At 51.8% G+C, this 13,303-nt stretch overlaps 1 protein-coding gene across 1 annotated transcript in view; it reads left to right on the forward strand.

Moving 5' to 3' along the window:
- Window positions 1-12,196, forward strand: part of FBXL18 (F-box and leucine rich repeat protein 18) — a 61,579-nt gene extending 49,383 nt beyond the window's left edge. The window contains exon 5 of the mRNA XM_058569362.1: window positions 11,815-12,196. Within this exon, the coding sequence (XP_058425345.1) occupies window positions 11,815-12,079 (265 nt within the window). The 3' untranslated portion in view covers window positions 12,080-12,196. The remainder of the gene's footprint in view (window positions 1-11,814) is intronic.
- Window positions 12,197-13,303: the final 1,107 nt, after the last annotated feature.

A 13,303-nucleotide genomic window follows, 5' to 3' on the forward strand; every position in this document is an offset into this window, starting at 1 on the left:
AGATGTTAGCACAGGGCTGATCTTCCTCACAAAAAAAATAAATAAACTCAACGGCAGGGGGAGACTAGATGGGAGTGTAGGTGCAGTCTTTACCTTGGACACACATGTGACTTGATCAAGAGGGTGACAGGTCGGTGGGGGTGAGGAGCCAAGGCTGAAAAGCCACAGGATGTGCCACCTGTTGCTGGACGACAGCCCACCCCAACCCCAGGGTGTAGAAGAGCCGTTGGAGATGCTCTTGGCTTCCATGGGGCCGGTGGTGGACAGGGCCCAGCAGGATGGCTTGCCTCTGTTTCACAGTGTCTAGAGCCTCTGCTGGGGGCTGGAATCTTCTGGAAGCAGCTTCACTCATCGTGGTGGGGGGCCTCTACACGCAAGGCTGTTGTCCTCCCTGAGGTTAGGCCCAGACCTGTTGGCCTTGTCCCACCAGCCCTGCTGGTGGCCTTGCTGGGGGTGCAGTGGAGGCGGAAGGATCTGCCCCTGCTGCCCGAGTCTGGGAGCACTCGTGTTCCCCACGCGCCTCCTGAGCGGATGCCCCCTGTTCTGTGGGGTGCCCTCTGCCGGGGAGGGCGTTGAATTGTGACGAGCCTGCCGCGGCCTGCGCTCAGGGCTGACTGAGGTGCGAAGCAGCCTGGCCTCGGTCGATAGGCTGAGCCGCAGAAAGAATCCAAACCACCTCAAGCACAGCCATCCTGTGTGACGAGGGGTGAACAAGCCGGGAGCCCGGGCGACTGGAAGGTTTGCGTTGGCACCCTTGGGCGTCAAGGCTGGAGGAGGGAGGGCCGGCAAGAACCAGCAGCTTTGGTTGTCACCAGGAGCTCTGCGCAGGATTTCTGGATTGCCAGCCGTCACCTCTCCCGATGGTGGAGGAGGGGGTTGCAGGACCCTGGCCTTTCAGAGCAGGAGGGGTCTGCCATGAGCTCCTGTGGCCCTTGCTTGCAGACGGACGAGGGACCGAGGCCCGAGGGGGCGGGTACCTGCCCAGGGCCACACACCGGTTGGGGAGTGAGGGAGTGAGGGCCCCGCCGGAAGACGGCCGGGGTCACGGAGGGCGCTTTCCCCTCCGACCTTCCCGTCAGATCTGTGGCTGGAGCTGCGTGGAGAAGCTGCTAGATGTGAGTTTTGCCTCTTCTCCTCCAGCTTTAGAGGCTGCACGCAGCGAAGCGATGGAAGCTGGCCGAGATGAGGAGCAGGGGCCTCTGAGGAGCCAGGAGGGCCACCCGCCCTGGCAGGAGGGAGAGGGAGGGTCCTGCAAGGATGCAGGCCACGTCTCCCAGGCAGGAGGCATGGGGCCTCGGAACCCCACCGACTCGCTGGGCCAGGCCTGGGGTTAACGGCAGCGGCTCCCAGTTGGCAGGGCGGGGAAGAGAGGGGAGCGGGGTAGGACCGGCCCTTGCCAGGTACCAGTAAATGCCGCCCAGGGGAGGACGGGGATGGGGGGAAAGGGGCCGCGGTCTGGGTTCAGGTTCAGGGAGGCCTCTGTGGAGGGGCCCAGGGTCCTCCATCTCCTCAGACCAGGCCTTTCTTTCACAAATAGCCCAGTGCTTCTTGCTTGGCGTCTCTCATCTTTGCCTGTCCCATGAACAGCTGGACACCCTCTGCATTTCAAAACTGGTGACTCTGGGGTGGGTGACTGTGGCCAGGCCCTGCCTGGCAGTTTCCTCCATGCGGCTCAGCATCGCAGTTGTCACAGGGCCACTGGCTTTGAGGGGGAGTCACATGTCAGGGGTTCCGGTCGGGTAGGATGGATGGACGGGGGGCACGGGGCACAGCCTGTGCAGACACGACCGTCCAGCAGCAGCGGCTGCCCAGGCCGCGGGGGCTTCTGTGGGTGACCGCGCACCTCCCCTCTGGCCACCAGCCCCTGCCCACCCTTTGGGGCGCGGCCCCTGTGCACCAGGCCCCGTCTGTGTGCAGCATGCACTGAGCCGGGCGGAAGCAGGGAGAGGTGGGCGGCCTCTCTGGGAGGCGCCCTGGCAGTACGGCCCGGGAGGCAGATTTCAAGCTACTGTGATTCCTGGGGCTGGCGAGGCCTCTCCGGGGCAGGTGCTGAGCCGGACCACCCATGGGCGCTGAGCCCGACGCCACCACTGTCCCCCAAAGACACACGCCATCAGTCACACTCCAGGGCCTTCACACTCACACTGGCACACACACCCTGACATTCACACACACTCACATTCGTTCTCACCTACACGCACAGATTCACAAACACATTCACACTCGTACACACACCCCACATTCATACACTCACACACTCATTTACATTCACACCTACATGCTCACCCACAGGCTCACAAAGATCCTCACACGTTCATATTCATATCACACACATTCACAATCCCACCCAGTCTCACACTTTCACACATTCTCACAAGCACAAGCATGGATTCACACATTCACAGGTACACATCCATTCTCACATTTGCTCACACACCTGTGCACACAGCCATTCACAGACAGGTACCCCCTGACATTCTAATTCCCACACACACGTGCAAACACACTGATATTCATACACACCCACCCTCACACATTCCCATTCCCACCCCCTCACACTTTCACATATTCACACAAGCACTTACATGAATTCACACTTACACAGATTCACACATTTGCTCACACACCTGCACTGACATTCACACACAGATACCCTCACACATTCACACTCATGCACATGTACAGATGTATTCACACATGCACACACATGTTCACTCACAGTCATACATTTGCACGCACGCACACACTTTGACATTCATAGCACTCATACTCACAGACACCCACACTCTCACGCATTCATGTTCACACCCAGCCACAGTCAGACACGTTCAAGCACAACATTCAGATACACGCTCTAATTCCCCATCACTTCCACTCTCACACATGCATTTGGACTCACACATAATAACATGCACACACATTTGCACACTTACCCAAAGAGACTGGATACATTTTACACACCAATTAGTTAACACAACCAATTCAATTAAAGGTCAGCTTTTCCATTATGTTCATCCCAGGAAGTTTGAGAAGTACAGAGCCGTAGAACAAAAGGGGAAAAATCAGCCCACTCTCACAAGTGGGAGAACCTCTGCTGCTATGTGGGTCACGTCCTGCCAGCCTTCCTTCCACACTTTTGCAAAGTGTCCAGAGCTGTGATCATGGATTTAGGCCTGCTCTCTGCTCCCCACCATGAAAGCCTCTGCTCCTGTCCTTCCAGACTAATCATTTTAATGATGTGGCTTTGCTGTCACATGCCTGCTGCTCCCCCGCTGCTGGACAATTAGGTTGCCTCTAATTAGTCACTCTTCCAAGAAGGCTGCTCCGAATATCCTTGTGCTGGAGCGGTTTTCTATATTTAGAATTCTTTCCTTAGGAAAGACTCTCGTTAGTGAAATTTCTGGGTCTAAGTATGAATTTTTAAGGCTGGGAGGAGCTTCTGGGAGGCTGTAGAAGCAGAGCTGTATTTTGGGTGTGGGCTTAGCCTCTTTCCATAGGATGATCTGGCCCACGTCTCAGTCCCTGGCTTCAGAACTCGGAGGTCACCTCCCAGCTGCTGAGTTCCCTGATTTCAGATGTACTAATTACCCAGGACGTGAATGGTTATCAAGGCATACAAATTAGCAAATGCAGATAAACTCAAATTCATACATTTCAGATGACGTGGAACTTAGCAGATGGTGATTCCCCCCACCCCTCAAGTTTGTCTTTGTGTCCAGGGGGCAGTGACCTCCAACTGGGTATTCTGGGGTGGAGGAACGTGTCTCAGCCAGAGCCCCCAGCTCCTCCCTCCTCCCTCTCACTTCCTACGCAGGCCTCGGGGCTGGGTCCTGGCAGCCTCTCGCCAGGCCATCTGTGGAGGTAGAATACGGGCCCCAAAGATGTCCACGCCCTAATCCCCAGATCCTGTGACTGTGTTAGGTTACACGGCAAAGGGGAGTTAAGCTTGCTTGTCAGCGGGCTTTGAGATGAGGAGATTGTCCTGGGGGGCCCAGTGTCGTCACAAGGGTCTTTGAAAGTAGAGAAGGGAGGCAGGAGAGGGAGAGCCAGAGGTGGCAGCATGAGAAGGACTCAGCCCAGCGTTGCTGGAGGAAGGGGCCATGAATGCGAGCGGCCTCTGGAAGCTGGAAAAGACAAGGAAATGGATCCTCCCTGGAGCTCCAGGGGGAACGCAGCCCTGACAACGCTCTGATCTACCGCAGGGAGACCCGTGTTGGACTTCTGAGCTCCAGAACTGTAAGAAAATTAACTTGTGTTGTTTTAAGCCACTAAGTTTGTGGTAAATGACACCATATTAGCAATAGGAAACGCATACACCATCAGAGGCCTCCCGCGCTGCCTCTCCCAGCCTCCTGCTCAGAGCCACCAGCAAAGTGAGGGAGGAAAACAGAAAAGTGAAAGAGTGACAGGGAGGGACCACAGCCACCACCTCCTCCAGATGGAAGGATTTCTGGTGACTTTCTTTTTTTTCAGTTCTCTCCTGTCTTTTGCAGATTTTCTACAATGGGCATGGATAAACTTAATTCTGAGATGTAAACAAAACAAAACACACAAAGAACAAAGTGAATAAAAATAATTTCATTAAAAACACGTTATCGTGTGGAGTTCTTAACAAGAATGGATCAGATCTGCACCTAGTAAAACAGAACGTTGTTCACGGTTGATCCCAAAGGCACTTTGCAGGATGCTGGACAAGAAACGACCTGTTTGGTTAGAACAAAATCCGTATCAGGATTTGTTTGTGCACACACCAGCCATCAGTGGACGGGTCTTGGAAGAGGTGGGCTTCCCAGCATGAGGCTGGATCCAGGCTCCCAGGAGCTGCCGAGGGGCAAAGCTTGGGCAGTTCAGACCCACACTGGGGGTGGAGATGGGCCCTCCCTAAATTAAGATGGGAAGAGGATCCCAGAGCCAGCCCTTGTTGGGGGGTTCCTGGCACCCCTCCTGGGGCATGGGGGGTGGGGATTGTTTCACAAACCTTGGTGGTCTTTGAGGGAATTCTTCAAAGGCACTGGCCGGGTTTTCAACAGAGAGAAGCCATGAGCCTTGTGAGTGGTTACCTTGTTTTCCAGAACAATCCCTGGAGGCTCAGCTTCCCTCCCCTGATGGCCATGGCCTGCCCCCCAGCCACCCATTCCGGGCCCCTTGCCAGGGGACACTCAGCACAGCTCCAAGCCACAAAGCAGCACTCCCCTGTCCAGCAGGGAGGGCGTGGAAGGCCTGCATCTCTTAACCTTTTCTTAAAAAAAAAAAATCAGTGCAAAAAATCACACAAAACAAACAGCTTGTTGAGTTATCATAAAATATCGAGAAGCAGAGCTTTGCCATCCACCCAAGAAGCTCCAGCCACGCCCGCCCCCGTCGCCCCCTACCGTAGTGGCTGCTCTCGCACCTGTCCCAGCGAGCACCACCTCGAGATGCTTCATAAACCATCACCCACAACACCACAGCTCGGTCTTGCACATTTTTAGTTTGCTGTGTCCTGTAAGTCTTGTCCAGAGGTTCACATCCATCCCTTTCTTTTCTGAACGGTTTATGTTTTGCAGAGCTTGGGCCGGTTGACCCCGGGGACTTCCCACCGTCTAGATCTTGCTGATTGCGTCCTGCCGTGCTGTTCGGCACGTTCTGTGTTTCCTGCAAGTTGGCAGCTGAAGCCAGAGGTTTGATCAGACTCAGGTTCGATCCTTCATTGTTTAAAGTTATTCTTTTTTACTGATTTTGTGTTAAATTTATTTTTTTTTATTTTTTTTAAAGTAGACATTTTATTTTATTTATTTATTTTTTTTTGTGAGGAAGATCAGCCCTGAGCTAACATCCGTGCTCATCCTCCTCTTTTTGCTGAGGAAGACCGGCTCTGAGCTAACATCTATTGCCAATCCTCCTCCTTTTTTTTTGTTTCCCCAAAGCCCCAGTAGATAGTTGTATGTCACAGCTGCACATCCTTCTAGTTGCTGTATGTGGGACGCAGCCTCAACATGGCCAGAGAAGCGGTGCGTCAGTGCACGCCCAGGATCCGAACCCGGGCTGCCAGTAGCCGAGCACGTGTACTTAACCGCTAAGCCATGGGGCCGGCCCAAATTTAATTTTTAGAATAGGAATATGTTCATGTGATTCAACAATGAAAAAGTATCAAAAGATTCCTAGTAAGAAGTCCCTTTCTTGCTCCTGTTGCTCACCCACCCAGTTCACCACCCGTTCCTCTCACCCCCGGGAACCACTGCTTTAGTTTTTCATGTATTTTTCTAGAGTTTCTTTATATACAAGCAAATATGAACATATATTACAACCCCCCCTTAACCATCTTAACCATATTTAAGTGTACAGTTCAGTGGCATTAAGTACATTCACATTGTTGTGCAGCCGTCACCACCATCCATCCACAGAACTCTTTTCATCTTGCAGGACTAAAACTCTGTCCCCATTAAACACTAACACTTCCTTCCCTTCCCCCCAGTGGTTGGCACCCCTAATTCTACTTTCTGTCTCTACAATTTGACTATTCTAGGGACCTCACAGAAATGGAATCATACAGTGCTATGGTCTGAATATTTATGTCCCTCCAAAATTCATATGTTGAAATCCTAACTCCTAAGGTGATGGCATTAGGAGGTGGGGCCTTTGGAAGGTGATTAGGTCATGAGGGCAGAGCCCTTACAAGTGAGACTAGTGCCCTTATAAAAGGGACCCCCGAGAGATCCTTTGCCCACCAAAGACGTAAGATCCAAATACGTTGGTGCTTTTCAAAGCCCATATGGACATCTCACTCCTTAGCTTTTCCCTTTTTAGTTAGCCTATTATTTATTGTCTATTTATTACTCATTTATCTATTGTTTTGGTTATTCTATTTTCAGCTTGTTGCTTAGTCTATTATTTGCCCCAACTATTATTCATTGCCTCAGGCAGCTGCAATATTAAAACACTTGTTTGTAATTGTTTTTGACAAATGTCCCCCAGGAAGAGGCTTTTAGCACTGGATGAGCTCTGAGTTAGGTCAGATAAAGGCAATTTTTTCCAATGGGATCTTCCATGGAACCACAGGACATGTCCAGTAATACCAGACCTTGGGAATGAGGCTTTGGAGGGCCCTCAGCTCTGTTCTGCTCCTTCTGGGACTGGGAATGTGCGTTGTTAGTTTTCAAGGCTCTTGCTGAGCTGGAGATGGGGAGGTCGGGTAGGGCAAGTTAAAACTCCACAAAGCTTGCTATTCCTACTGAAATTCAGCTTGTTTTTCTTTTTCCTTTTTTTTTTTTTTTTGCTGAGGAAGATTCGCCCTGAGCTAACATCTGTTGCCAATCTTCCACTTTTTTTCTTTTTGCTTGAGGAAGATTAGCCCTGAGCTAACATCTTTGCCAATCTTCCTCTATTTTGTATGTGGGTCGCCATCACAGCATGGCTGACAAGTGGCGTAGGTCCACACCTGGGATCCGAATGCACGAACCCAGGCTGCCCAAGTGGAGGGTGCCAAACTTTAACCACTATGCCGTGGGGCCAGCCCCCAGTTGTTTTTCTTGAATCAACATTTTCCACATTGCTGCAAGCCTCTGGTTAATTTCCAGAGTTCTGAAAAAGTTGATTCTGATCATTTTTGCCTTTTTTATTGTTTCTTTTATGGAAGGGTGAATTTTCAAAGGCTCTTACTTGGCTATTTTTGCCCCCAGCACCTCTTCAGTCAGTTTTGACAACTGCATAATATTCCACTGGATGGATGTATTATAACTTATTTAACCCGTCTCCTGTGGCTGGACATTGGTTCTCAGATGGTTCTCAGTCTTTTGTGATTACATACAATGCTGCAGATTAATAACTTGCATGTCTGTCATTTTGTGTGTGTGCAAATGTCTGCAAAATAAATTCCTAGAAGTGGAATTGCTAGATCAAAGGGTATATGCATTTGTAATTTTGATAGATATTGCCCAAATTGTCTTCCATGGGGGTTGGTTGAACCAATTTACATTGCTACTAACAATGTACAAGAGTATCTATTTCCCACAGTCTTGCCAATAGAGGGCATTCTCTAATTTTTGGATTTTGCCAATTCGGTGAATGAAAAATAGTATCTCAGTGTAATTTTACTGACCATGTCTTTTATGAGCAAAGTTGATCATCTTTTGATATATTTTAAAGGCCACTGGGATTTCCTTTTTCTGTTATTTTTTCTTATTGATTTATAGGCATTCTCTGTATTAGGGAGATGAGGGCCATTATTTTTGTATAAATAAATGTGTGCTTCCCAACACTTCTTGCATATCTTGCTGCCATCAGACGTGGAGACAGTTGAGAGCACAGATGCTGTGAGCTCCCACACAAGCTTCTTCTGCCCTCTGGGAGCAAGGCCAGGGCCCTGGGCCCTCCTTGGGGCCTTGGCTGTCTGATGAGCCAGGCTTGGGGACACACATGGGTACCAGTTGTCTCCTGTCGGTTGCATACGCTTTTCCCTCTGCTAGGTTGCCCTAATCCTCTTGTGACTTTGGCAAACTTTGATGTGTCCCTCAAAGTCCGGAGGACTTTAATGTTAGCCTCCAGGGGAGCTCTCCCCTGGTGCCCACCCTTCCAAACAGAACGAACCACTTATTTCCCTGCACTACTTCTGTCCCTTGTTCAGACTTTCCCTGTTAATTGCCATTATCCTACTGAATTTGGTTTTTAAATCAGTCTCTTTTTCCTAATAAAATAATGCTCATTTGGAAAACATAACTAGTATAGATAAACAAAAGGAAAAATAATTTAATTCTCAATATTAATATTTTGGAATATATCTTTTTAGCCTTTCTCTTTGGATTTTTATATGTATGTATATATTGAAAAAATAAAAATGGGTTTATACCCTACAAATGACTTTGCCCAATGCTCTTTTTGTTTGTTTGTTTATGTGGTACACATGTTTCTGACTCACATAATCTTATACTCCATGGTTTGTGACAACTTTAATTATTTACCCAAGTTATTTAACCGATCCCCAATGATTGGGCATTTAGGTTGTTTCTAGCTTTTTGCTTTTATAAACAGAGCTGCAGTGAGTGTTCTTATAAACTTAATATTTGTGCATAATTTTTTCTTCAGAACAGAAAGCATTCTTAGAAATAAAATTCCAGGGTCCAAAGGTGTTTAGAATCTGAGGTGTCGGTATACACTGCTGTGTTCACCCCCAGAAAGAACAGGCACCATCCGGCCGGTGGTGAATAGGAGTACAGCTTCATATCACATGGCTGGTTGGCTTATGTGTTCCCTCCACAGATGGTGAGATCCCCAGGGAAGATGCTGGTCAGTCCTTCTCGTCCATGCGCCCGGTCTGGACACGGGGTGGGGCTGGCTGCTGAACGTGTGTGGACTTGGATTCAATCAAAGGGGAAGAGAGGATAGAGACTCTTTAAGCCAGTTTGCCTCAAGTCAGGCTCCGTGGAACACTCGTGTCTGTAAAAAGTGTCTGATGCTAGGGATTTTTGTTCCTGAAATGTGTTTCAAGTTCTAAATGTTAAAGCAAACCAACAAGCAACAACAGCGAACCCTGGATGCAGTGATGCAGACATGCTTATACACCACAGCCTGTCTTTACACGGTGGTGGGTCATCCTGGGCGGAAAAGTCAGGTCAGTGTGTGAGCGACAGACCTCCGTGAAGTGGCCGAGAAAAGAGGTGGTCCAGTTCCACACTGCCAACCCCAGGCAAGGGCAGGGCTGGTGCACCACCAGGTGAGGCCCCTGGACCCGGCACAGGCTCTCCAGGCTCCGGACCCTGCCTGGGCCCTCTCCTCCGCTGGCAGTCCGGGCTCCCCAGGCCCAGCGCATAGTAGGTCCTGAGTAATTGTGCAGGGTTGTGTGTGTGTGTGAGAGTGTGTGTGTGGTCCCCTTGGAGTGACTCTGGAGCCAAGTGCTGCCATCCCCCTTAGGGATGAGGAAGCCAGGACCAGATGAGGCTGATAGGCCCCCAGCCGCGTCCAGCCCCCACCCCGGCCCCCACGCAGCCCGCAGCCCTCGGCAGCCCCGGAGCGTTTCCTCCTCCCTGACTCCCTCCCGCGTTTTCTTTCTTTTCTGGAGGCTGTGCTGTTCTGAGATAACAGCGCTTCTGGGAAACAGGGAAGAGAGTCTTGTTTGTTCAAAGAAAATATTTCTCTTCCACACACAAGTGCTGTGTTTACGCCGTGGCACGCCCCTCCCGCTGCTGTCCTCCGCCCACCTTCCTCTGGCCTCTGTCCCCGCGGCCGAGGGGGGCCCAGGCAGGGGAGGGGGGTCTTCAAGCCCTCCTTCCCGGAAGCCGAATCCTTGTAGCAAAAACCATCATTCTCGCCCCCGTGACGGTCACTGGGGGACAGTGGGGGCCGGGCGAGGCCTGGCTGGGGGGCTGTTGGCCCTGGAGCCCCGGCCCTGACCGAGGCACCCCGGGGCCCCCACACCGGGAGGGTCTCCCCGACCCTAGGGCTACCCGAGGGAGGCTTGCGCCTGACGGCCCACAGGGCGGCGGGGCTGGGCAGAGGGGACCCTCGGGGTGGGGGACCCTCGGGGCTCGTGCGGCCTCCACCCTCTGCCTGGGCTCGGGGCCTGCTGGAGGCTGAGGCGGAGCCGGGGCGACACGGCAGCCGTCCGCGGGCCCGCTCGAGGGGGAGGGCGGGGGCCCGCTCCTCGAGGGGCGGCTGCCCCTCCTCCCCGAAAGCTCCGCCCGCGGACGCTCGCTGGCGCCCGCCGCGTCCGGCCCCCGGCGCTGGGAGAGGCCCGGGCCGCCTCTGGCCGGGCCTGGGTGTCCTCTCGTGAGTCCCTCGGCCCCGCGGGCCTCTCTGCAGCACGGGGCGAGGGCGGGGCTGCGGGCGTCCCCTGCCCTCGGGGGCCGTGGAAGCCCCCCGGTGTGCGTCAGACTTTTCCCCTGGACCCGCAGCGGGGCCTGTGTTTTACGTGGTGACCGGGATCAGAGCGCAGACGCGGCAACCGAGACGACAGCGTCACCAGGCGACACTCGTCCTCAGTGTGAGGGACGCACGCCGCTATTTCATCTTCTGTTCTCCCATCCTCTTATTTTCTACTCTCTTTAATTAAAAACTAAAATTTGGTTGGACGGAACCCACTAAATTGATTTGATGACTTTCTGGCAAGTTTCCCCAGTTGTGCCTGTCACACGCTCAGCTTCCTCGGCTCCCACGCTCAATGCCGGGGGCACCCCATTGTCTGTGAAACCCAAGCCCCAGACACTTTCAAATGCCGGGGGGTGTGGTGCAGCGTGCAACCCCCTGATCAGAAGGCTCTGCTCTGGATTACTGTGCATGAGCCGGGGGCCCATCCTCAGGCTCCTCGGGAGGTATGTTGCATAAACTGAGGCTAAGAGCCGGGAGAAGACTCGCACAGGGTCACCCAGCTAGTGAGTGGTGGTGGTGGGATCTGAACCCAGGCCTGCTGAGGCCTGGTGCCCTGGGCTTCCCACTGCCTTATTTGCCTCCTGCCCTGTGGGAGAGGCTGCCCTTCAGAAAACACCCCAAGGGGCTGGCCGCCTGGCGTAGCAGTTAAGTGTGCAGCTCTGCTGCTGGAGGCCGGGGTTCAGATCCCAGGTGCGCACTGAGGCAGCGCTTGTCAGGCCATGCTGTGGTGGCGTCCCATATAAAGTGGAGGAAGATGGGCACAGATGTTAGCTCAGGGCCAGTCTTGCTCAGCAAAAAGAGGAGGATTGGCATGGATGTTAGCTCAGGGCTGATCTTCCTCACAAAAAAAAAAAAAAAAAGAACTGATTGTCGACTGGATCAATAAATTACTGAAAGTCTATATTTAAAAAAAAAATAAAACACCCCAATATTTGTGGCTTAAATAGACACATGTTTAATTCTCTTTTCTTTCAGGAAGTCAGAGGTAGCAGGTCCAGGGCCGTGGTGGTGGCTCCACAGTGTCGGGCCAAGGCTCCTTCCATCATACCGCTCTGCTACACACAGCTTCTGTTTCCAAGATCACCTCGTGGCCCAGTGTGGATGCTGGAGTCCACTCTGCATATCTATATTCTATCCAGCAGGAGGGACAGTGTTGAAGAAGGACACATGCCCTCCCTTGTACATTCTTTCCTGCAAGTGGCAAATACTGCTTCAGCTCATAGCCTATTGGCCGAACTGAGACCCACGGGCACACTTAACTTCAAGGGAGGTGGGGAAATATGGTTTTTGTTCAGGCAGCCACAGACCCAGCTAAAACTCGAGGGTTCTGTGATTACAGAAAAAGCAGAGAACAAGATAATGGGGAGCAATCACGATTCTGCTGTATGACCTGGCGCCCCCGCCCCCCCCCCCCCAGCCTCATTCTTTCGTCAAAATCATGATCCTTAAGTCCGGGCAACTTTCTCTCCAATGGTTTTTAAGCAAAGAACCTGACTCTGGGATTTAAAACTTTTTGGAGGGAGTAAGAGGAAAAGTGGTATCATGTATTGGTCACAAGCCCTGGGCGTCCTGTTTTCTTTCATTCATTCATTCATACTTTAGATGTTTACCCAGCACTGGCTAGGTGCCGGGCACTGTCCTCATCCCAATTCCGTCATCAGTCGCTGTGTGACCTCAGGTGGCCCTCCTGCCTCTGTAAGCCTCAGTTTCCTCACCTGTAAAATAAAGATAATAATAGTCCCCACCACCTGGTGTTGGGTGAGGATCAGCAAGGTGATGCAGGTGACGGGCTTCGCCCCAGGCCTGGCTCAGGACCGTCCTTGGTGGATGGTCACGCTGTAGTATCGTTAGCTGTTGCTGCGTAACAAATTACCCCCAAACTTAGCAGCTTAAACCACAGCGAAAGAACAAAAACGACATCTGTTCTCTCACACAGTTTCCGTGTGTAAAGAATCCAAGAGGGGTCGACCGGGGTGCTTCCAGCTCGAGGCCTCATGTGAGGTTCCAGCCGCGCTGTCGGCCGGAATTCCACTCCTGGCAGAGCATTGAAAGCACATGTTCATTCAAAAACTCGTACGTGAACGTTCCCAGCAGCGTTATTCGTAATAGGCAAAAATGGAAACAACCCAAATGCCCATCAACTGATGAATGGATAAACAGAATGTGATATATGTGAATAATGCAGTGTTATTCGGCTGTAAAAAGGAATGAATTAGTGACACACACTACAACACAGACGAACCTCAAAAACATACTCCGTGAAAGAAGCAGATACAAAAGGCCACATGTTGTCTGATTCTATTTATATGAAGTGTCCCCAAAGGGCAAATCCAGAGAGGCAGAAGGTAGACTCGTGGTCTCCAGGGGCTGGGAATGGGGAGTGACTGCTAATGGGCGTGGGGTTTCTTTTGGGGGAGATGAAAATATCTGGAATTAGAGAGGTGATGGTTGTACAACCTCGTGG

Source organism: Diceros bicornis, chromosome 26 (assembly GCF_020826845.1).
Source record: "Diceros bicornis minor isolate mBicDic1 chromosome 26, mDicBic1.mat.cur, whole genome shotgun sequence".
Taxonomy (NCBI): domain Eukaryota; kingdom Metazoa; phylum Chordata; class Mammalia; order Perissodactyla; family Rhinocerotidae; genus Diceros; species Diceros bicornis.